The sequence below is a fragment of the Balaenoptera physalus genome (assembly GCF_965194825.1).
Source record: "Balaenoptera physalus genome assembly, chromosome: 19".
NCBI classification, from domain to species: Eukaryota; Metazoa; Chordata; class Mammalia; order Artiodactyla; family Balaenopteridae; genus Balaenoptera; species Balaenoptera physalus.
Genome location: NC_138900.1, coordinates 38,813,476 through 38,837,417, shown reverse-complemented (window position 1 = coordinate 38,837,417; position 23,942 = coordinate 38,813,476). Strand labels below are relative to the sequence as shown.

At 45.6% G+C, this 23,942-nt stretch overlaps 2 protein-coding genes and 2 long non-coding RNA genes across 5 annotated transcripts in view; 1 reads left to right on the top strand and 3 right to left on the bottom strand.

The window, feature by feature from the left end:
- The window catches only part of LPCAT2 (lysophosphatidylcholine acyltransferase 2), a 63,940-nt gene extending 55,167 nt beyond the window's left edge, over nt 1–8,773 (bottom strand). For both annotated transcript variants that reach the window (XM_082436957.1, XM_082436958.1), the window contains exons 1-3: nt 8,426–8,773; nt 1,789–1,928; nt 289–506 (exon numbers count right to left, since the gene is read on the bottom strand). In XM_082436957.1, coding sequence (XP_082293083.1) covers nt 289–506; nt 1,789–1,928; nt 8,426–8,596 — 529 coding nt within the window. In that variant the 5' untranslated portion in view covers nt 8,597–8,773. The remainder of the gene's footprint in view (nt 1–288; nt 507–1,788; nt 1,929–8,425) is intronic.
- LOC309648415 lies at nt 1,936–13,036 on the top strand. The gene is made up of 2 exons (XR_014256660.1): nt 1,936–2,300; nt 12,785–13,036. It is a non-coding gene; the product is annotated as an uncharacterized lncRNA (long non-coding RNA).
- Nucleotides 8,987–23,942, bottom strand: part of LOC309648414 — a 186,278-nt gene continuing 171,322 nt past the window's right edge. Inside the window, exon 2 of the long non-coding RNA XR_014256659.1 lies at nt 8,987–9,186. This is a non-coding gene — a long non-coding RNA (uncharacterized lncRNA). The remainder of the gene's footprint in view (nt 9,187–23,942) is intronic.
- The window catches only part of MMP2 (matrix metallopeptidase 2), a 25,024-nt gene continuing 12,287 nt past the window's right edge, over nt 11,206–23,942 (bottom strand). The window contains exons 9-13 of the mRNA XM_082436956.1: nt 22,961–23,096; nt 19,214–19,350; nt 18,042–18,201; nt 13,740–13,849; nt 11,206–12,266 (exon numbers count right to left, since the gene is read on the bottom strand). Coding sequence (XP_082293082.1) covers nt 12,163–12,266; nt 13,740–13,849; nt 18,042–18,201; nt 19,214–19,350; nt 22,961–23,096 — 647 coding nt within the window. The 3' untranslated portion in view covers nt 11,206–12,162. The remainder of the gene's footprint in view (nt 12,267–13,739; nt 13,850–18,041; nt 18,202–19,213; nt 19,351–22,960; nt 23,097–23,942) is intronic.

The window sequence follows — 23,942 nt, the reverse complement described above, 5'->3', positions numbered from 1 at the left end:
TTAAAAACTGTTCTTTTTGGCTATATTTAGGAGCAGAAAGAGGTGATGGTGCAGTGACAGAGTTTAGACTTAAAAAGAATGATAAGGGTACAGATAGGGAAGTCTTTAATCTTTTTTCATAAATTCATTCTTGTGATATAGTACCTCATTAAAAGCAAGGAAATATGTTTGAAGTGTTTTATTATTTTAAAGTTTTAAAAAAGCCTACCAATGAACTATACATGATTTTCTAAATTGAAAGCATGAGCGTGAAAATATTTTATCTCTGTTATCTTATAAAGTACTTACTGCCAATCAGAGGCACCTGCATATTCTCATGTCGAGATACTATAGAAGGTAACCCAGCCACAACACAGGCAATTCCATCAAAGAACGTTGAATGAGGGGCAACAACAAAAATTGGTGCTTCCACAGGACTTGCAATCTTGCCTTTCACGGTAACTATAAATCCCATTGAAAAGAACATGGCACGGCCTAGAAACTTCAAGACTGGCTGATTAATTTTCCTTTGGAAATAAATACAAAAAAAGACATAATTAGCTTTGCCAACTGCAGCTAACAGCAGGGTTTTACTCTAAAGCACAATGCAAAAACCAAGACAAGCTGGAGCACTTCATTTTAAAACGTGAGCTAAGAAGAATAGCTAACACTTCAGTGGAGCTCTTTCTGCCAGGCACTGTTCTAAGTAATTTATGCATATTAATTTCTTTAATCCTTAGCCCAATTTTATGAAATAGATAGCATTTACTATTATCCCCATTTTACAGACATGAAAACTGAGTCCCAGAGAAGTAATTTTACCAAGGCCATGTGGCTAATAAGTGGCTCCTTTATTCTGTGACTATAAAGTAATAAGAATGAATCTTCAACATGCATCCACCACTGAGAAATCCAGATCAGTACTGTCCTTCAAAGGAGTCACTTTGGAAATCTATATTTGTGTAACAAGGATGCTGCTACTTCCCAAAACACTTTTAGAACCGGCATGCGGAAATTGTCCTCAGAATTATTTTAGGAATAAAATTTTAAAAGTAAGCCTTATTACCTATATCATTATAGCCCTTAGACATCATCAAGAATCTTAAGAAGTAAATTTACCATCTCACTTCTCTGGAACAAAGAAATTTCAATTCCAGAAATTGAATTGTTTACTCTTTAAAAAGAATCTGTCATTAAAGATTAGTTAATTCATCAAATTGTGCCAGGAATTGTGTTGGACACACAAGACAAGTAAGATCCAGTCTCTGTCCTTGATAAACTCAGTTGAGTAGAGAAACAAAAAAATAGCCCTAGAAGTGCAAACACATGACAGACATCTCAGTATGTGAATAAGCATTATAGCTTTGCATGAAAAATGTCTCCCATAAGACATCCAGTGGGAGTTTTAAAAAATGGGCTTCCTATAGAATTCTCTCAAAATTCATATAATAATATAGTGAGGCACTATTAAGCAACTAAATCCTGAGGAAATTTCTCTAACTTTAATTTCACGGTAAGGAGAAGTGAGACGCAGAAAACCAAAGAACTTTTCCAGAGGGCACAGGGAAATGACCTATCTCTCCTTGCCCTGTAGTTTAGAGTTGAGATCTCTATTTATTTAAAGATAAAGAGCTCATCCTTTCACAAAATTTCCATACCTCCTATTTTTTAGTTTTAGTGACATAGACTGTAACAACTATATTCCAAAATATTCTATATTCAGAGTCATAATTGTTGATCACTGACTAAACTTTGACAAACTCTTCTTTATCTTGATTTTCCTAATATTTAGACATAGTTATTTCTTACCTCTTCCAACCAGTTATTGGGTGGGTCAGCTTTTCAGGACAGCATGCTGTTGAAATTGCAGCAAATGGCCACGCCAGTAATAAAATTAATGCAAGCAACAGGGCACGAATTGGAAGCAGGATAATTCCAAGAAAGAAAATCTGAAATCAAAGTTGATTAAAAAAATAGATGACATTATTTTAATGCTGTAGTTATCAAACAGAAATACATAAGAGGAAAATCTTATGCTATTCATGCATTCACTCAAAGATGAATTGGGCATTACCCTATACCAAACAAGGATCTAAGCACAAAGAAAATAAGACATTGTATCTGACCTCACAAAGCCTACAAAGCAGCAAAAGAAACAGGGAAGAAAACCAAGTACTACCTGATCTGTATATCAATGAATGTGAATAGGGGCTGCTGGGGGAACAAAGAAAAGGTTTGTTGGGCTTAGTAGTCAGGGAAAGCTTCCTGGAGGAGTTGAAGCTGAAACGTCTTGCTTTAAGAAGCAAGCAGAAGCTGGCAAGGTAAGAGGGGGGAAATAGCTTCTTGAGAGCTATAAGTAGGATGAATATTAATAAAGGCATGAGAGTGTGAAGAAGTAAATGTATTATTTTATATACCTGCCAGTCCTTTATAACTAACAATAAGGAGATGGGGGAGGAAATACAAAAAATAATAAAAACTAAACAAGAATAAGAATAAAAACTAAATAAATAAGAACAGCAAATAATACTGAGTGCTTAACTATGTACCAGGCACTCTAAGCACTTGGCATGTAGTAACTTATCTGAGTCTTACAACCTTAAGCTGTTTTACATACAAGAAAGGAGTGGCACAGAGGGAATTAAGTTAAACTGCTTAAGATCACACAGTAAGTGGCAGAACCAGGATTTGAAACCAATGTGGTTATAAAGCTCTTGCTCTTAATCCTATCCCATAATGCCTTTCAAGTGAAATAAACTATCCTTATACATCACAAATTGTCTTCTTTTTTTTTAGCCAATTACACTACTCAAACAGTGCTGCCCTTCTTGTCTCTATTGGCCCATAATGTGAATCTGAGCATCATTAAATAATTTACGAGAAATGCCAAAAATATTGTAGGTATCAGATCTCTATCAAATTATTTGTGTACATGTGTATGACTGAATTAAAAATTACATACAAGGAAATATACAGATCTTAACTGTATAATTCAATGAGTTTTGATAAATGTGTACTCTTGTAAACATCACCTCAATCAAGATACAGAACACATCTCCCACTCAGAAAGTTGCCTCATATCTCTTTCAGTCAATCCTTATCCTCTTAGGCAACCAATGCTGGATGTTTATCATCATATATTATTAGTTTTGCATGTTCTTGAGTGTCATATAAATGGAACCATACATTATGCATTCTTGTGTGTCTCACTTCTTCCACTTAACATAATGTTTTTTAAATTCAACTATGTTGCTTTCGATGTCAGTAAGTCATTCTTTCTGACTGCAGAGTATTATTCCACTATATGACCACATGACAATCTGTCTATTCTCCTGCTGATGAACATTTGGGCTGTTTCCAGTTGTGGGCTATTATGTACAGCCACTACAAACATTCTTCTACAAGCCTTTTTGGGAATAGTTGTTTTTGTTTCTCATAGGTAAATACCTAGGAGTGGAATTGCTGGGTCATAGATGTAGTTTAACTTTATAAGAAACTGGCCAAACAATTTTCCAAAGTGGCTGTATCATTTTAAAGTGTCACTGGTAGTGTATGAGAATTTCAGTTACTGTACATCCTTGCTGACATTTGGTGTTTGTAGTCTTTTATAAAAATCAATTTTACTAAGGCATAATTTACATAAAATAAAATGTACCTATTTTAAGTATGAGGTTTTCAAATGCATAACCCTATGCAGACACCACTATAATCAAGATATAGATCATTTCCATCACCCAGAAAAGTTCCCTTGTGCCTCTTTGCAGTCAATATATCCTCAGTGTATAGCAACCACTGACAGTCAGTCTTTCTTTCACTATAATTTTTGCCTGTTCTATATTTTCATATAAATGAAACCATACAGTATGTACTCTTTGATGTCTGGCTTCTTTCACTTCATATTTCTGAGATTCAACCATGTTGTCATATGTATCAGTAGTACAGTCTTTTTAATTGCAGAGTAATATTCCATTGTATGAACATATCACATTTAATCTATCCATTAATCTGTTCAGGGACATTTAGCCTATTATAAGTTTTTAGCTATTATGAGTAAACATTAATGTTTGAGTCTCTATGTGGCCACACATTTTCATTTCAAGGGGAGTGAAATTGTTGGGCCAGGATATGACAAACTGTTTTCCAAAGTAGTTGTATCATTTTATATCTCCACCAACAAAGTATGAAATTTCCTGTTGCTTCACATCCTCATCAACATTCAGTGTTGTCAGTCTTTGTAGCCATTCTAGTGGGTGTAAAATGATATCTCATTGTGGTTTTAATTCATATTTCCTTGATGAACAATGATGGTGAGCACATTTTTTCATGTGCTTATTGGTCATCCCTTTAACCTAACTGTCTGTTCGAGTTTTTAGCCCATTTTTATTGGGTAGTTAGTCCTTTCCTTATCAATTTGTAGGAGTTCTTTATATGTTCTGTTTACAAGCCCTTTTTCAATACATGTATTGAAAATATTTTCTCCCATTCCATGGCTTGCCTTTTCATTTTCTTTATTTGTTTGTTTTTTTTAAAAATTTAATTTATTTATTTTTGTCTGTGTTAGGTCTTTGTTGCTGCGTGTGGGCTTTCTCTAGTTGCGGTGAGCCGGGGCTACTCTTCATTGTGGTACCCGGGCTTCTCACTGTGGTGGCTTCTCTTTGTTGCGGAGCACGGGCTCTAGGTGTGCGGGCTTCAGTAGTTGTGGCACACTGGCTCAGTAGTTGTGGCTCACGGGCTCTAGAGTGCAGGCTCAGTAGTTGTGGCACACGGGTTTAGTTGCTCCACGGCATGTGGGATCTTCCCGGACCAGGGCTCGAATCCGTGTCTCCTGCACTGGCAGGCAGATTCTTAACCACTGAGCCACCAGGGAAGTCCGCCTTTTCATTTTCTTAATGGTATCCTTTGATGAGAAGAATTTTAATTCTGATGAAGACTAATTTATCAATTTTTATTTTCTGTTTAGTTCTCTTCTGCATCCTTTCTAAGAAATCTTTACCTATCTCCAGATCATGAAGATATTTTATATTTTCTTCTTCTTCTAGAAGATATATGAGTTTTGCTTTTATGTTCAAGACTATGATCCATCTTAAATTACTTTCTGTGTAGTGTGCAGAAGGGATCAAGTTTCATTTTTATCCATAGATTTATCTAGTTGTTCCAGAACCAATTCCATCCCCCCTCCTTTTTTTTTTGGCTGCGCTGCAGCTTGCGGGATCTTAGTTCCCCAACCAGGGATTGAACCCTGGCCCCAGCAATGAAAGCGCCGAGTCCTAACCACTGGACCACCAGGGAATTCCCCAGAACCAATTTTTGAAAAGACTTGACATTCCCTGATAAATTTTCTTGGCAACTTTGTCAAAAATCAATTGAACATACATGTGGGCTCTCTATTCTGTTCAATTGATCTATTCATCTGTCCTTCTGTCGATACTACCCTACTCTCTTAATTGCCGTAGCTTTGTAGTAATTCTTGACATAAGGTAGTGTGTGTCCTCCAACTTTTTCTTTTTCAAGCTTTTTTTGGGCTAATATAGATCCTTTGCATTTCCACATAAATTTCAGAATTAGTCAGTTTCCACACAAACAAAAAGCCTGTTGGGATTTTTGTTGAGATTTCAATGAATCTATAGATCAATTTGGGAGGAATTATCATCTTAATAATGTCGATTCTTCAAACTTATAAACATGGTATATCTCTTCATTTTACGTAAATCTTCATTAATTTCTCACAACGGTGTTTTGTTGTTTTCATTGTAGTGGTCTTGCATGCTTTTGGTTAATATATTCCTTCGTATTTAATGTTATTTTATTGCTATTATGAGATTATTTAATTTCATTTTGCAATTGTTTGCTGCTAGTATATACACAAAGTTGATTTAAAATTTTAATCTTTAAACATTATTAAGATGACAAAATCAATTCTGAGTAACTGTCGAATTAAGAGGATTACCCATTATATTGCCATTTGGTAATATGTCATCTCTGTAGGAAGGCCTTCTTTCAACACTCTGTTGGGATTATTTTCTTCTCTGGACTTTCTTCATAGCACTTACTAAAACATGGAATTATATATTTCTGTACTTGCTTGTTTAACTTTTTCAGTGAAATATAAGCTTTAAATAGGCAGAGTCCTTATTTCTCTTGTTCATTGCTATGTCTCCAGGGATTAACAGTGTGCCTGGCACATAGTAGGCAACCAACAAATATTTTTGGTATGGTAAATGACCCCACAATTACAACCAAACACTCATTTTAATTCTATATTCTATCGAGGAAACAGAAGCAAGGCTAATTTTTTATATGCCACTATGTAGCAGACCCTTAAACGGTCAAAAAAGAGAAGGGGAGCAGTAAAGCTAAGCCCTATAATGAGACGCAAAAGTCACACCTGGTAGTCCTTAAGCAAGACATTGATCATCATTTAAGATTAAATTTAGTCTGATTTAATCATATCGAATCATACTTAAATGCAAGTATATCAATCTTTTAAACTGGATAATACAGACAACATTGTTTTTCAATCATGTCTATTTAAATTTTCCTTTTACCCAGACTGTTCAAGCCATTGAAACTACTTTGGAATCTCTGGTCTACATGCATTTTTAATTTTTAAAAAAATATTGAGACTATATTCATTTCTATCCAATCCAAGTGGTAAATTTTAAGTGCAGTATACAATTGTAGATAACAAATAGCATAACTATCAATATTAAGATCAGCAAACAATACCAGATTCTTTCACACATTATCTCACTTAAATTTTAATCCCTCTTCCATGTATTATTATTCCAATTTAATAGATGAGGAAAGTGAAGTTCAGGGAGGTTAAGTGACTTGGCCAAAGTCACACAACTAATAAATGGCAGGGCCTGAGCAGGTTTTCTGACTAAGACTAGTGATCTTTCCATCATACTACAACTCTTACAGGGTTAATTGAAAGTGTTCTCAAAATGGTTGCAGGCACGCTATTAAATAAAAAAAAAACCTCAAAAACTTAATAATTTACTCCAGGTACAATACAAATACTTATAAATATGCCACTTTGAGCCTCTCTCCAAAACATGAAGCCAAACAGACAGACATGACTTTCATTTAAGTATGACCGATTCGACTAAATCAGACCAAAAGGAATCTTGAACGATAGTCAATGTATTTATTAAGTGTTTCAGAAGTTTTAAGATATAAAGGGAATATCTATCCATTTAAAGACATGAAGATCAAATTTTTAAACATTTAGTTTCTTTACAAAGAGGTATTACTACATTCACTATCTTCCTCTCTCACACCTTTCTTCAACCAGACACCCATCTACCATTATTCTAACCACCATCCCATGCTGCTTAGCCCACCACTTAACCTGCTTCCATCGTAGAGAACAACAGTCTCAGGGCACACAAGTACGCCGTGCAAAAATTACACTATTTCAAATCCAAAGTAAATAAATGGGTGAGATGGACAGGAAAATATTAAAACCATTTTTTCCATGCAGAACACAAAGGACAAACGTAGCTTGCATAGTCAATCTTGTTCTCTGATCACTAACTTCACCAAACAGGAAGTCCAAAGAGCGAGTGTAAGTGCTAATGGTAAATGCAGCGTTTTACAAGAAAAAGGAAAGGACAGGAAACTTCCTTTTTGTATATAGCCGTTTTTAACAGTGAAAGAAAGTCTGGGCTGCTTCGCATCCTTGAACACTTCTACAAGTGTTTGGGTGAAAACTGATTCAGGACCAAAAACTCTTGAATCCCTTCAGCTGCCCCATATTATCCCTTTTCTTAGACTGTGATTGCCCGTCCTCGATGCCCCTGCTCAGCCCGATCATCCCAGCCTTTCTTCTTGTTCTCATTCCAGCCCTGGGCTCTCTGCCTTCTCCCTTGCTCTTCCCATCCCAAACTGACTCCTCTCCTTCCCTGCGGCAAAGCAAAAACTTCCCCAAACCCACTCTCCTGTGCTACGACGACGTCCCACTAAACTTTCACAGACTCAAGTCGAAGTTCTCCCAGAGTCATTCCCTCTTCTCAGCGTGGAATGTTTCCTCCGCCAATGGCCTGCCTGCTCAGCCTCCTCCTGTTTAGGACCTTCCTCCAAGGCCCACATGTTCTCTGCATCTTCTCTTCTCACACACGCCCCCAGACCATCCTCCAAGGGCCCTCACTTCTCAGTCCCGCAGCTCTGTCCCCTGCAGACTCATGGCCCCTTCAAAAGCCCTCCCCTCTCAGATCTACATCCCTGTCTTCCTCAGAGCCTCGCTTCCCAGACTCACGCCCTCCTCAGCCACTTCCCCTTCACACCCGCACTCCCCTCTGACAACAACCTCCCCTGACAGACCCAAGCCCCCCTCAAACTGCCTCCTCTCTCAGACCCACGTCCCTCCCCTGAATCTGCGTCCCCTGTCAGACCCTCGCCCCGCACCTGAATCTGTGTCCCCTGTCAGACCCTCGCCCCGCACCTGGATGCGCCTCGCCGCGCCCAGCCGTGTCCGCTGCACGAAGGGGTTGAGCACGGGCGGCGGGAAGAAGGACGCCTGGCGGGGCACTATGTGCGGCCGCAGCCCCGCGCTCCCGACGCCCGCGCCGGGCCCGGAGGCCGCCACCGCCGCCGCCTCAGCGCACCGGTTCATGGCCGAGTCCGGCGTCTCACTGGAGCGAAGAAACCAAAGCGGTCCGTGCGAGCTACCGCTGCCGCCAAGGCTTGAGGGGGAGCAGTTTTGGAGTCCGGGGTCTCTGCGCAGGCGCCAAAGTTACCTAGCCGCCCTCCGGTCTCGCCCCGCCCCCTCTGGCTCTGAACACGCCCAGGCCCTGGCCCCACCCCCTGAGCACAACCCCCCCCCTCCCCCCCCCCGCCCCCCGCCCCCCGCCCCCCGCCCCAGCCCTTTAGGTTGTCTGGCTTTTACTCTTGGGATTAATACCTCAGCCTCCTTGGGGGTGAATGTTTTTCCTTCAGAGCAAGGCACCCCCAATGAGAGACAGTTTAGGCTGAGTTCTCTGCTTTAGGGTCAGGCGGACCTGGATTTCCTTTTGCTTTTTTTTTTAAGAAATTTATTTATTTTTGGCTGCGTTGAGTCTTCCTTGCTGCCCACGGGCTATCTTTAGTTGCGGAGAGCGGGGGCTGCTCACCGCGGTGGCTTCTCTTGTTGCGGAGCACGAGCTCTAGGCGCGCGGGCTCAGTAGTTGTGGCTCACGGGCTCAGTCAGTAGTTGTGGCTCATGAGCTAGTTGTGGCTCATGAGCTCTAGAGTGCAGGCTCAGTAGTTGTGGCACACGGGCGTAGTTGCTACGGGGCATGTGGGATCTTCCTAGACCAGGGCTCGAACCCATGCCCCCTGCATTGGCAGGTGGATTCTTGACCACTGCGCCACTAGGGAAGCCCCTCCTTTCGCTTTTACTGGCTCTTTTGACTTGGTCAAATCAGTGTCTCCATGAGCCTCCGCTGCCCCCTTCGTAATCAGGGATAAACGGAACTTAGATAAACAACCTGAATCCAGCAATTCAAGGAGCAACCCCTGGGCTGTTCCATTAAGAGGGTTAATTATCCACGGTGGGTTTGATTTCTGGTTTATGTTTTGTTTTTGCTTAAACCCGTTTGGGTGGGATATTTATCAGTTACCGCTGAGAGTCCTCACTAATATAGAAATTAGTGCCAGGAGTGGAATCTCTTTCACTCAAAATATGGACTGACAATGGGGAGATAGTTCTCCAAAGGAAAACTGAGCTGCAATTACTAGAAAATGACAAAACCACCACTGCCCTCTGCACTAGATGAGCAACCCGGCCTCAAAAAGGGAAGTGACTTGGGCTGTGGCTCCACTTCACCCTGAGGAAGTTCAAGGGCCTATCTGGACCTTTTGTCGGTGGGGGTTAGGGGGAGGATTTTCCCAGGACCTGAGACCAGTTGGTCAAGCCCTGAGTGGCTGAGAGGCAGATGGAGATGGTGAATGACTTGTCTTTACTGGTCAACTGCTCACAGCAGGCTGGAGGCATGATGAGAATCTGACTCTGGGCCCTGGGACAGCTGCTCCTTCCAAGGTGTCCACTGTAGAATCTCAGAATCTTCCAACCCTACCAGATAGATGCAGCCTTCAGCTACTCACTTAACCTCTCAGAGCTTGCATACTCATCTCAGAATGGGAAGACTAATTCCTACCCCATAGGATTGTATTGGGTTGGCCAAAAAGTTTGTTCGGGTGTTTCCACACCGCGCTACAGAAAAGCCCGAACGAACTTTTTGGCCAACCCAGTAGTATCAAGTAAGTAAAATAATGCATGTGTAGTGTTCATAGAAAAGCACTCAAGAAATGGCACCTTTTAGGTATTACGTAGTGGAGCAGCTGAATTTTCTCAGTATTTAACAGAGAACCTTAATAACAACATATTACAGCCGTGATATAAAGTGCCCCAGCTTTGGGGTCTTCAAGTAGAGGGTGGCAGACCCTTGTGGCTCTTTAGCACAGAAGGCAGTCTCTCCAGAGCCCTCAAGGACCTGAGCGATTGGGCAGGCCACTGGAGAAAAGAGGACTCCACCAAGGTCACCTCCAGAGAGACCTGTCCACTCCTCATCCCCTTCCCTACCAGCCCCACCATGAGAGGCCTGAAGTAATAGTCTATCAGAGCCAGAAAGGGCCTCTGAAATAACCCCAGGCCTTAAGTTTCTGTTCTGTAGCAGCTCCAGAATTTCTATATAGGAAGGGATTAAAAATGAGCAATCTGCTGGGGAGGAAGGTAAGGAGCTTATCATTAATAGAAGCTGTGTTTAGAAAGCACACACATTTCTCCCCTAGCTGAGTTTACTTAGAGGGTTTTGGGGGAGGTGGAGATTAATGCTGCTGAGGGAGATACTCAGCTTCCGGCTAAAGCTCCTTCTCTAGGTCATCTTTGGCCTTGACTCAGGATGTTACCCAATATCTATGGTATCCTGGGAAAATCACTTTTCTCCAAGCCTTAGTTTCCTTATCAATAAAAGTTGACTAATAATATTCTCCCTTCTTTAGGTTGCTATAAAGCTTAAATGAAGTGATGCATGTGAAGTGCCTGGCATATAGTAAGCATTCTATTAATCGAAGGGGTATTACTATTGTTCACTGTTATTAGTATTAGAATTGGTGTTATTGTCAACGAAGAAACTGAGACTCAGGAAGGGAGGAAACCTTGAACAAGGCCCTGCAATTAAATAACAGAAACGCTGCTGTTCCAGGGCTCTTGCCACAGGACAGAGGGACTCCAGCTCACCCACCCTGAGTCTCTTGCTGTTTATTTGGGCATCTGTGACCTTTCCAGCAGATGTTACCTGTACGCTGCAGGGAGCAGAGATTTAGACTTTCTAAGTTTCCTCTTCTGGCTGGGGCTGGGGCCCCTCTCTAGGCTCTGCTAAAACAGCCGGCCAACATGGCCACTCAATCGGTGTCTTTATTCATACTCGTTGGTTTTTCCCACGGGGAAACTGCTGAAGGGAGAGGAGGGGAGAGCTGGGCGAGGAGCCAGGGTTTGGTTTTCCTCCATCCAGTGGAGTAAGTGACAGAGGAGGGAAACACTAAATAGAGTGACCAAGGGGACCATCACTACGTGGGCTGAGATGCATCGTGCAGTGACTTCAGACAACCTGAGTCCTTCTGTCAGGAAATGCAATTTCAAAGTGGAAAAATAAAAAAGATCAGAACAAAAAAAACAAAGTGCATACAAAGCAAACTGCTAATGTAGGGACGGTTCTAAGGCAGCCAGCAGTGAGAAGGCCAGGTGTCTGGGGTGGCCACCGGGCCGTGCCCCTCTCCCACTGCCCCATGCCAGGCCAGGCTGTCGGGCCACCAGTGCCCTCTTCAGACAGTCTCTGTTGGCTCCAAGGGTGCTGTAAAGCCACAGAAGGTTGTGGAAGGAGAAGAGCCTGAAGTGTGGCAGCACCAGGGCAGCCCAAGACAGGGCTGCATTGAGAATATCAAAGCATCTCTTTGGGGGTGGCTCTGGAGGGCTGGTGAGGTGTGGAGGGGGAGGGGCACCTGGGAGGGGTACAATCAGCACCTTTCTTGGAGCACAGGGCAGAGCCACTCTGTGGTTTCTTAAGTTACCAGGTGGGAGTGAGAATGCTGATTAACTACAGAGCTGAGGGCTGCCAGGCCCATCCGGGTCCTTCCCTGGTGCTCAGGGCCCGGTGTGCAGAAAGTGATAGAGAGGCAGGCCCTGGGGGAGGCAGAGCCAGCTCAGCAGCCCAGCCAGTCGGATTTGATGCTTCCGAACTTCACGCTCTTCAGACTTTGGTTCTCCAACTTCAGGTAATACGCGCCCTTGAAGAAGTAGCTGTGACCTGGGATGAGAAAGAGAAGAGGCTGTGACCAACCCATCCTCAGGCATTACGGCACAGGGAAGGTTCCTGAGAGCTTTACAAGTCTGCCTGCCATAGGGAAGAAGCTTTTAAATCACAGGAGACCCCTGTGAGGCTGGAAGAAGGGAAACGGCTGTGGAATTATGCTCTCTGAGTCTGTTTCTTCATCTTTAAGATGTGGATAACGATACCACCTCTTAAGGCTTCTGAGGATTAAATGAGATGATATATGCTATAATTAAGATAAATAACAGAACTCCACTGAGCACAAGCTCCAAACTAGGCACTTTCCATTTCCAGAGGTGGCAAACCAGGAGGCTGCTAGCCCCATCGGGCCCACAGATTGGTTTTATTTAGTTCACACAAGTTTTTTGTTTTGTTTTGTTTTGAATAACTGGCCAACATGTAAACATCTGGAAATTTCATATGAAAATACAGATTTCTCACTTCCTTTTAAAAGAGTTAGAATAGCTAATGACACTGCTCCCCTTTTCTTGCAGGGCAGAGATCGCCAGAAGCCAAGAAGCAACTGTCCCCTGAAAATGAGCCATGTGCTCTCTGGTGCTCCACAGACCCCACCACTCCCTACTGTCTGCCTTGCCTGCTTCACTTATTCATGCCACCAGCTTGGCCCCTGTGGGCTTTGGAATTTCTTACTTCTGACATATATGATCTCATTTTCTTCCTTTCGAACGCTGGCATATAGTAGGTGCTCAATAGATGTTTATTTCTGAAGATAATCTTTAACCTAGCACCTGATTGTATCCTGCTTTTTCCTGGACATGTAAGACCTTTAGCCCCTGGAGGTCAGGGCCATGTGCTTAGCGTGTGATAGGAACTCAAGAAGCATCTTTGTGAAATTTAATTGAAATATCCTCTAAAAAGCCAAACTGGACTCATTTCCAGGGCCCTAGGGACCTCCCAGAAGCCTCCTCAGGAATATGGTTTCCAAACTCCAAACTCTATCCCTCGCTGGTTTGGTGTTTCATTCAGCAAGGGACCAGGGACAATTTGAGCCGATGGGATATCTCTGCCACCTCAGCAGCAGGGCCTAACAAAGTTTGTGCTGTCTCAAATGGAGCCATCCTTCTGCTAATGGGAAGCAGTCACAAGGCCTCCTGCAGAACCCAAAAGGGCCTGGATCAAACCCCAGAATGAATCCAGGGCACTGAGCCCAGGTTTCTCGCTCCCAGCAGGCCTCCCGCCCTCCCTGCTCCCTGGCTCCAGGCTCTGCAGCTGTGAGGGGCCTTTCTGGGTCTTATTGCCTGGAGCCAGCTGAGTGAGCAGAGGCCAGGGGTCTGGATGCCTTCCCAGCACTGGGTTGAAGGGGCTGGTTTGTTTTCCCGGGGCGCCGCATGCTTTCCTGCACAATAAGGGAGTGTGTGCTTGCGAGAAGCAGGGTCCTGGCTGGGGGCAGGGAGTCCTAGAAAGTGGACAGAGGCCTGGGCAGCTCACCCCCGCCCTGCAGGTCCACCACGGCATCCAGGTTATCAGGGATGGCGTTCCAGGCATCTGCGATGAGCTTGGGGAAGCCGGGATCCATTTTCTTCTTCACCTCATTGTATCTGCAAGGAAATGGCCATGGTGAACCTGTGGGAATCCCTAAAGGCCAGCCCTTCCCCAGCCTGATGGGAGGGCCAGGATGATGGCTCCTGGGTGAGCCTGGGAAGCCAGACCTAGCCCTTCAGGGAGGCCACTGACTGGAGCTGAGGGGCAGGGAGTCAGACCTGGGTGAATCTTAATTCCCCTACTCACTAATTGGGTGACTTTGGACAGTCCCATGAAAACAATCTTGTGATTACTGCTCACGTTTAAGCAGTGTGTTACCCACCTTCCATATACTTTCTCAATCCTTTCGACAACCCTACGACATAGTCACTACCATAATACCCATTTTACAGACCAGAGGCTTAAAAAGGGCACCCAGTTTCTAAGTGGGAGTCCAACCCAGGCCTGTCTGGCTCAGGGCAGCAAACTGCTCTCTGAGCCTCAGTTTTACCATCTGTAAAATGGGTTATATTTAATTTAATGTATTTAATTAACATATATGTGAAACAGAGTAAAACATGCAAAGTGCCTATCCCATTATCTGGTACTGGGTAGGTATCTGGGAAATGTTAGTTCCCTTACAAACTCTGATCCCTGCTGCAGTACAAACAGCACTGGCCCAGGAGCCCAGAGACAGGGTCCTGCCCCATCACTGCCCTTCACGGCTCAGCTTGGACAAATACTGCTTCTTCATCTGTCAAGTGGAGTTGACAGTCCACATCCTGGGCGATGATCTTGGCTGGGACAGTGACGTTACAGTACAAGGTGGTGTGTGAATCCAAGCCCTGTCAGTCACAGGGTGACTTCCTGCCACCTCAGTCCCAATCGCAGTTCTCAGGGCAAGTCGTTATCTTGGGCTCTGCCTTTAATTTGTGTAAATACCTTGAGTATTAGTTGGCGTATTCTTCTTTCTGGCTAGCAACATCTGTGTCTTTTTAATTTGGCGGGAGAACTTTTTAAACGCTGGGGTTATTTTGATTCCATTGCTTCTCCACTTACACTCAATATATTTATTATTCTGTAAATATTTAATGAGCTCCCACTATGTCGCTGTGGATATTGTAATCAACAAGATAAAGTCTTGCCCTCATGATGCTGATTTTCTAGATGGATCTGTGTTTGAATGCCATCCCAGTGACAGCCAAGCATCAGCCTCATAGCTGACTCTCTTCTTCCCCACAGCCAGCCTGACCACCTCCGCCCCAGATGCCAAAAAACAGCTTCCTCTCTGAGCCCCCTTCTACAGGGGTCTTCCCCCTCTGCCCATCACCCTCAGAACTGCCAGAAAATCCTTCCTAATCCCAGTTCTGTCATGAGACTTCTTCTTGCCAAACCTAGCATGCTTCCTCACGACCTGGGGTACCAAAACCAAGTTTCCCAGCTCAAAATTCTAGCAGTCCATCCATGTCACCTGCACTGACCTCCCAAACTACATTCTCTAGAGTGATGATAGCTGAGAGCTATGTGTCCTTGAACTTGCCCTCATTTCTTTCTCACTCTACCCACGGAAGGTAGGGACAGCAGGAAGCAACCCCATTTGATGGATGAGGAAACTGAGGCTCGGAGAAGTGAACCAATTTGCTTCCAAGTTCTTTTCCTCCAGGAAGAATACAGCAAGGGGCCATCAGAACATGTTGGCTCTGAACAGGACCACGCCTCTTCACATTCCTCTCTGTCCCCAGAGCCTCCTCCTACGGTGTTTCCTGCTCGCTGGTACACTCTTTTGAAAGGCTTCTCTGTGACCCTCTGAACTTCTCCCCTCTGGCTGCAGAACTGCAGTGCAGAGCAGGTGTTAAGGACACAGACATTTGTGTCCGAGCTTTTTCAAAGGTATATCCTTGAGGCACTTCAGCCTCAGTTTCTATACTTAGAAAAGGGAGCTAATGATAGCATCTACCTTAAATGAGAAATACAGGTGAAATGCACAGCCCTGGGATGTGGTACAGGTCCCGTCACAAGAGCCATCACTATTTTATTTGTATGTGTTTATATCTCTTCCCCTCACGATATTGTTAAGTTCCACCAGGCAGAGAGTGACTATTTCTTGACCGCTGTCTTCCAGCGCCTAGGTAATTGCCTGGCACATAGGAGATATTGAATATATTATTGTGGGTTTAGTGGAAGCTTCTAGAAGCAAGGGCTGAGCACTCCCTGGCATGACCTAGGGTTTGCCCAATCTGGAAGCAGCTGCTCGTCCTCTGTCATTCTGGAGCGCTCTCTCCTTCTCCAGAAAGGAGGCCTGGGCATCGGCAAACTCCACCAGGACCAGTGTCTCGAGCTCATTAACTACCTCTCGTGGGAAAAAGATCTGTCTCCTTTGGAAACCCCGCCCAGATCCTCCAATAGATGTTTCAGTTCTGCTGCTTTTAAGGAAGATTCACAGAACTTCCTCTGTAGAGCAGGCTGTCCATCCCAGATCCAGGCTTTGTGAGGTGGGCTTGCTGCGGAAAAGGACTGGGAAGCAGATAACTCTGCCCAAAACCCAGCAAGGTACCACCACAGCGTGAGCATCAGTGTGTGTGTGTGTGTGTGTGTGTGTGTGTGTGTGTGTGTGTGTGTGTGTGTGTGTGTGTGTGTGTGTGTGTGTGTGCACGTGCATGCGCACACACACACACACTATACACTCATGATTACGCATGGACACGTCTATTCTCATATGTTTACATTCACAGTACGTGCTGGAGGGTGATTATAAATGTCCTTTCAACACCATGATTCAAAGACAAGGATTCTATGATTCTGCTCTGTGAGGCTGGGCCTCTTGCTGTGCATGATTCTAAGATCTGGAGATTCGGAGTGCCTACTGTGCCGAGATGCCCTTCCACAGTACGTGCGCGTGCCTGGGAGTGTTCCGGAGCCTGTGGGCAGAGTGCCCGCTCCGTGGTTTCCTGGCTGACTGTTTCCTTTCTTGAGGCTTGAGATATCAATCAGCTTAAGTTGCTAAGTATCTTAGCAATATGTCTGGAATTCCACCCTGCCACGGCAGCCTGGGTCATAAACAGCTCCTGAATGCAGGGCAGCTGGGGGCGGGTGGTGGGGAGGAGACGGGAGGAGAGAGGCCTTGGGAGGGAAGCAGGATTGTTCCAGGGGTGGCAGACAAAGGTCCAGATGCAGCCACGGGAGGAAACATGGGGACGCTAGGAGGGAAGGAGGAAGACCACCCCTCCCCCACCGACCCAATGACCCTGAGGGTACAGTGCAGGGGGCCCAGGGTTAGAAGCCAGAAGAAGCGGTTATAATCCTATAATCTGTGGCCAACACACTTGCCTATAAATAACTTAGACAAGTTGGTTCATTTCTATGGGTCTCAGATTCCTCATCTAGGAAATGTGAAGATTTAAAATCAAACTCCTGAGGTCCGGGCTGCCTCTCACTAACCTTTCCTGGAGATCAGGCTCCCTGACCCTCAGGCCTGACCGTGGCCTCTCAGAATCAGACCCTTCCCTTTGGATGAGCTGGAGCAGAGAGCTACCTGCTTCCACACTGGCCCCCGGCCAGCCTGTGCCCACAGCTACTGAGCCTGTGGCAGATGGGCCAGAGGGTGCCGCTGTTTTCAATGAGGCCGGATTTGGATGCTGGCTCCAGTGGACGCCCGTCTCAGTTTCCATCCTATGTTTGCCATCTGCCATCCCTGCCTCCACCACCCCCATCTCTTGGGACCCCACTATCTCAGGTACAGTGTAGAAAAGTGAAGAATGTCCTCTGGGAGCCAGAATTCCAGGGTTTAAATCCCAGCCTGCCACTACTTGGCTGTGTGACTTTAAACTAGACACTTAACCTCTCTGAACCCCTTTCTTCACCTGTAAAATGGGAGGAATAGTAATAATAATATCCACCTCATAAAGCCTTGGGAATGGTGTCTGGCACATAGCATCAGAGTAGCAGCTATTATCTTTATTTTTATCACTCCCTTCTTCAGTGATTCACTCTAAAATATGGGGCTCCAGACCAGACGGACATGGGCCCAATCCAAAGACTTCTGAGAAGGGAAAGGAGGATCTAACCAGAATTGTACCAGTAATGTGCCCAAGAATAGTTCACCCTTTGGTGACTTTTCAGAGGGCCCATAGCCCTGGCAGATTAGAGAGCAGAGAGGGGACATCCATGGTCCACCAGCCTCCAAACTTAACCCAGGAGGCTCAAAGCCAGTGTCTTCTCTCCGTCCACGCAGCTAGAGGTGCTGCTCTCCTTCGCACCGCCCTCCCTTACCTCCAGAACTTGTCTCCAGCGAAGATGTACGTCTTCTTGTTCTTGCTCCAGTTAAAGGCAGCATCCACTTTTTGGACATCAGGGGGAAGCCCCAGGCTGGTCAGTGGCTTGGGGTACCCTCGCTCCAGGGTGCTGGCTGAATAGACCCAGTATTCATTCCCTGGGGTGGAAGAAGAGGGTGGGCTGGTGGCAGGTGCTGGAGGCTGCTCCTCCCACCATCCATCTGCCAGGGACCCCACTGTGGCCTTTCTCAGCAGGGACACAAGTTCTGCTCAGTTCCGCATTCAGTGTCCGGAATCAGGGTCCACATATAAGGTTTTACAAATTGGTTATGGAAGGTCCCTGGCCAAGAAGGTAAGTGGGAGTGAGTCCTAGCCTGGCTCCACTCACCAAGACAGAGACTCTAAGTGCCACACCCATTGTGAAGAGGCACCTTTTTCAAAGTTGCACAAAGGTCTCCTGTGAGCCAGCAGCTGCCCTGATCACTCTGGGATGGAGGAGCTGGGAAGCCGGCTGGTGGAACATGCACCCGTGGCGCTTCAGCGCCCCCAGGAAGCCACCCCTGGGCCTCCACCGCAGCCCTTCCTGCGCCCCCTCATAACAGCCTGGTTTTCTGTCTCCCCCACTAGTTCATGAGCTTCCTGAGAGCAGGGGCTGCATCTCTGGCACATGATAGTTGCTCGAATAAAGATTAAATGAGCAGGGTTTCCCAATGTTACCCATATGACCCTACCTCGATGATTTTTACCACTCATAGAGACTCCTCATATTACTTAACTCTTGAATTAACGTTTTGCTTTGAAGGAATTCATTTTGAAGTCTATAGAAATAAATGTAAACATTAAAAATGAAAACAAATAGGTGTTTAAAAATTTCTAATTAAAATTGTCATCTGCCAAAGGCACTAGCATTAGGAAGGTGTTCAAGACACCAGAACTAAAGTGTCATTTTCCCTCTGGAAAAGGAATCAGAAGGATTGAAAAGGAATTAAAAGGTTACTGAAATGGTCGTTCTGTGGGCCAATGCTAGTTGACACTGGGTGTCTGAACCCATCTCCCAGATGACGGTTGAAAGAGTGGATCCGTAAAAGAGAGGGAGCAGCCGCCAGTGCACAGGAATCACGGTGCAGTGCCGCCCGGGGCCGAGGGCCGGGCAGCTCCCCTTCCACACACCTGCAAAGAACACAGCCTTCTCCTCCTGTGGGGCCTCGTATACAGCATCGATCTTTTCCGGGAGCTCAGGCCAGAATGTGGCCACCAGCAGGGGCCCCATGGGCTTGTCACGTGGTGTCACTGTTCGCCAAATGAACCTGGGTAGGGGAAGGGGGCACAGGAAACCACACCTTCAGTCACTCTGCAGTTGTAACCGCACATGCCTCTATAAGCCCTCTCAGAAACATCCCTGGATGATTCCCTGGGAGGGGGGGAGGTAAGATCAAAGAAAGGGTGGAGAAGGACTGGAGAATGGGCAGAGCCCCCTCTGCAAGATGCCAGGGCTGAGAAGCAACCTTTTGCTCGCCCTCCTGCTCCCTCCTCCAGGAAGCCTTCCTTAACTACTTCTGTCCCTTACTGTGTTCTCCCTCCTCTGAGCCTCTCAAAATCATCAACACTGAGTGCCCAGAAGAGTAGTTTGATTGTTTGTTTTTTTAAGTGTCTTATCTTTCCTGTCAGATTCAAAGCCAATTCAGGCAGAGGCCGATGGCGCTCAAAAGTATTTCCTGAACTGAAATGATGGATTCAGGCACTTTGGCAGGAGTAGTAAAGAGCCATTGTTTATTGAGGGCCTACTAAGTGCCAAGCACTTTATGTGGCTTGTAAAATGTCAACTTCAATGTCAATATTATAAGATAATATGCACTCTCAGTGGTCTACCCAGCATCTATTATCTTATTTCCCTATCATCCTTCCTCACAAAATTCCCACATTTATGGCCCCTCCTTTCCTATAGGTGGACCCAATTCCCATTCTGATGAGTTTAAGCTACCGGTTCTCAAAGTGTGATCTCCAGACCAACACCTGGAACTCATTAGAAATGCAAATTATTGGGCCCCACTCAGGACCCATGAATCAGACTCTCTGGGCTTGGGGCCCAGTAATCTGTGTCTTAAGAGCCTTCCAGATGATTCTAATGCATGCCAAAGTTTGAGAACCACTGATCTAAGCCTATCGGAGCTAAGCATTCCCTGGCAACTGTTATTGATTCAGCAGTGGCCATATGTCCTATGTTGGCACAATAAGATTGAACACATACACTTATATTTCACATCTGGAGATCTGTCTCTCTCTTTCTTTTCTGCTGGATGTTTGCAAGGAAGTTTATAGCCCAAGTTGCCACTGGCAGCCATTGTGTGACCCTGAGGGACCCAGCCTTAGGATGAAGTCAATGCCAAGGACAGCAGTGGACAAAGACATCATTGAATCAGTGACCCTCTTTCTGCCCCTGGAGGCAGCCCTACCCCTGGACTTTGTACCACGTGGGAGTAATTTCTTTCCATTGTTTAAGCTGGTTTGAGCTGGGATTCTCTGTTACTCTGCAGCCAAAACATCCTGATACAGGAAAGTATCACAATCCTTATTTGGCAAATGACGCTCAGAGAGGTAATGGAATTACCAGGATTCAAATCCACATCTGACTCCAAAGTCTGAGTTTAATTATCCTACAATACTGCCTTTCTTGTCCCCCACAATGTCTAGCACCAATTTCTGCATATGGTCAGCGCTTAAATATTTACTGATTAATTCAAGGAGCCCATTAAAACACTCATCAACTTCCTTTTGAAAGAAAGTGTGATGTGCAGGCCAGGGATGGCTCCGACCTGGGCCTAGGCACTGCACCCTTTCCTAACTCTGTACTCAGATCCGCACATGTGGTCAGGGCTTCTTTAGGGAGAAGTGCTCCAGACCAAGGGTGGTGCTGGGGCATGGGGCCCCTGGGCTCACCTCTTCCCCAGCCCTGTAATGGGGGCTGCAGGACAGCACTGACGTCTGTTGTTACATGTCCTGGTTTGGGCATTCATGGCCTGATGGACCTGACTTCTCATTGCGTTTTGGGTCTCACCTCGCTCTGTATTCTTGCCCTCTCTCTCCCTACTGGCATCTGCCCCCCGGCACCTAGCCCAGTGCCTGGAGCAGAGGAGCCCCTTCACAAGAGTTTTTGGAACATCTTCAGCCTCACCAGGCTCTCCCGGGATAAGCCAGGAACTTTCACATCTCTACGGCTTTGTTCTTGCAGTTCCCTCATCTCAAACACGCTCCCACCCTGCCAGCCCCATCACGTCCATCCGCATCTGCTTCTCCTTTAACGTTTCCGCTTGAGTGCTGCTTCACCTGCAGAGCTTTTCCTTCACTTGGATGTGTCCACAAAGCGTTTTGCTAATGTCTCTTGCAGTCACATCTCTTTCATTCTGCCATGTCAGTCCTCTATACCTCTGTTCCCTAAACCAGGCTGGGGGTGCTCAAACTTTAAAGTGCATCAGAATCACTGGGGAAATTTTCTTTTTTTCTTTTTTGGATGTGCCACATGGCTTGTGAGATCTTAGTTCCCTACCAGGGATCGAACCCAGGCCCTCGGCAGTGAAAGCTCAGAGTCCTAACCACTAGACCGCCAGGGAATTCCCATGGGGAAATTCTCTTAAATGCAGATGCCTGGGACCCATTCCCAGAGGTTCCAGTCAGAGGGCCTGAGGGTGGGGACAGAAACCCACACGTTTAACCCTCACACTCTAGGTGGTTTCTGTGTGGGAGATCCACTGACCTCTTTTTGAGGACACCAGTTCAGGCAGTAAGCAGCCCCTCCACCTCTAGAACAACACCTCGCACCCCCAGTTCCCAAAGCCTAGCAAAGGATTTGGCACAGTAGATGGCAAGTAATTATTTGTCGATAATAACAGCTAGTATACTTGAATGCACTTAGTCTGTGTCAGGCACTGTTTTAAGCACTAAGCTCACCTAATCCTTACAACAGCCCTGTGAGATAGGTTGGAATATTAGTCCTATTTTAGAGATGAGGAAATTGAGGTTAAAAAGAGATACACAATTAACTTGCCTATAATCATGCAACTGGTTAGTAGCAGGTCCAGCATTCTAACCCAGGCAATCTGGCTCCAGAACTATTCTCTCAGCTATTATGCTCTATGGATGGACAGATGGATGGATGATGAATGGCTTGATGATGGATATGGACAATGGATGATGGATGGACAGATAATGGATGGATGGATGATGGATGGACCCTTTAACATAGTCCTAGATTCTGCCTGCCTTTAGGATAGTTGGGTGAGTCTCAGCCCTGATGGATTGAGTCGGGGCCTTTATTTATAGCACGAAGGACACCACCTCTTTCTACCCTGTGGTTACTTGCTCCCCATACATAGAACATTTTAGGTCAAGGCCATCCCAGGAGAAGGCCTGTGGTAGACTGGAATATTGTTCCTAATTCTTCCCTCCATCTCTAGTTTAGAAGTATACATCCATGTGTGTTGTCACATAACTATGCAGTACCATCCCCTAGAGTAGGTATTGGGCTTGGCCATGTGATTTGCTTGAGCCAGTGGAATATTCTCAAACATGCTGAGACTGAAGGCTTTAAATGTGCTTGTGTGGTTTGATCTGGCCTCTTGTGCTCCTGCCATCTGCCACAAGTAGCCGCTAATCCCAGGAGAATGAGTGACACGCAGAGCATACCTGAGCCCAAACTGCAGCCCGAAGCCAAGGCACCTAGTAGACCCACAGACTAGGAGAGGGCACAAGAAATGCCTGTTGGGGTAGCCACCAGGATCTATCTGACACGCAGCAAAAATGGTCTCATACAGGCCATTCTGTGAAGCCCACAGTGGGATCCGTGAGCAAGAGATGGGGGCGCGAGAATAACGGAGAAGGGGCAGAGGGCAAGGAGGACAAGAAGCAAGATCCCGCACTTACCGGTCCTTGAAGAAGAAGATCTCCCCACGGATCTGAGAGATGCCATCAAAGACGATGTCCTGTTTGCAGATCTCAGGAGTGATGGGGCCCAGTGTGGGCGTGGGGCCGGTGCCAGTGTCAATGTCAGGGGAGCCCCCTGGGGGAGGACACCTGACCTCAGACTCTCCCCAGCTCCAGGGGTTCTCCCTACCAGGCTGAGCCCCTAGGCTGGCCCACCCAACCTGCGAAGCATCAGAAGAATAGTATTCTGGCCTCGGTGTCAGCCCAGGGAAGACGGGGGACGAGGCCTGGACTTGGAGAGAGGAGACTGAACAGAAACCAGAATCCCGTGGCCCTTCGCCTTTTACAAATGCTCTTCCCTGACATCCTCAGAATCAGTCCTCTCTACATCCCTAAGAGGTAGGCATCATTATTACCCCCATTTTACAGATGAGGAAACTGAGGCCCAGAAAGGTTGTATATGACTTGCCCAAATATTTAAACCCAAAGCTCATGTTAGTAAGCCCACAAGAGAGTCACGGCGGTCAGAGGGGATACTCGTGTGTCCAGCACAGGGGGTGTGGCACTTCCTTCACTCCTTAGGATAACCAGCCACAGTTTAGAGATGAAGAAACTGAGTTGAGAGAGGTAAAGACCGGCTCCATCTCTTGCAGCTGGTGAGTGGCAGAGGCAGCACTAGAACCCACAGCCTCTCACTCTACTGCAGTTCTTCCCCAAGTCCAATGTTCCCCACACTTCATCACTCCAGAGCCAGTTTCATGATTTCAGCTTTATCCAGGTACCACCAGTACTATTATATATTTACTTTTCTTTTTTTAAAATGGAGTTACTTTGTAAACTCTGGCCTCACCGTAAGCATTAATATAAATAAAATCCCTAGTTTCAGGTACTAGTTGTATTGATCCTATTACACGTTAAAATAGAAGAATCGTTAGGAAGACTAGAAACTCGCACCCCTGTATCACTAAGGTCATTCCAGGCA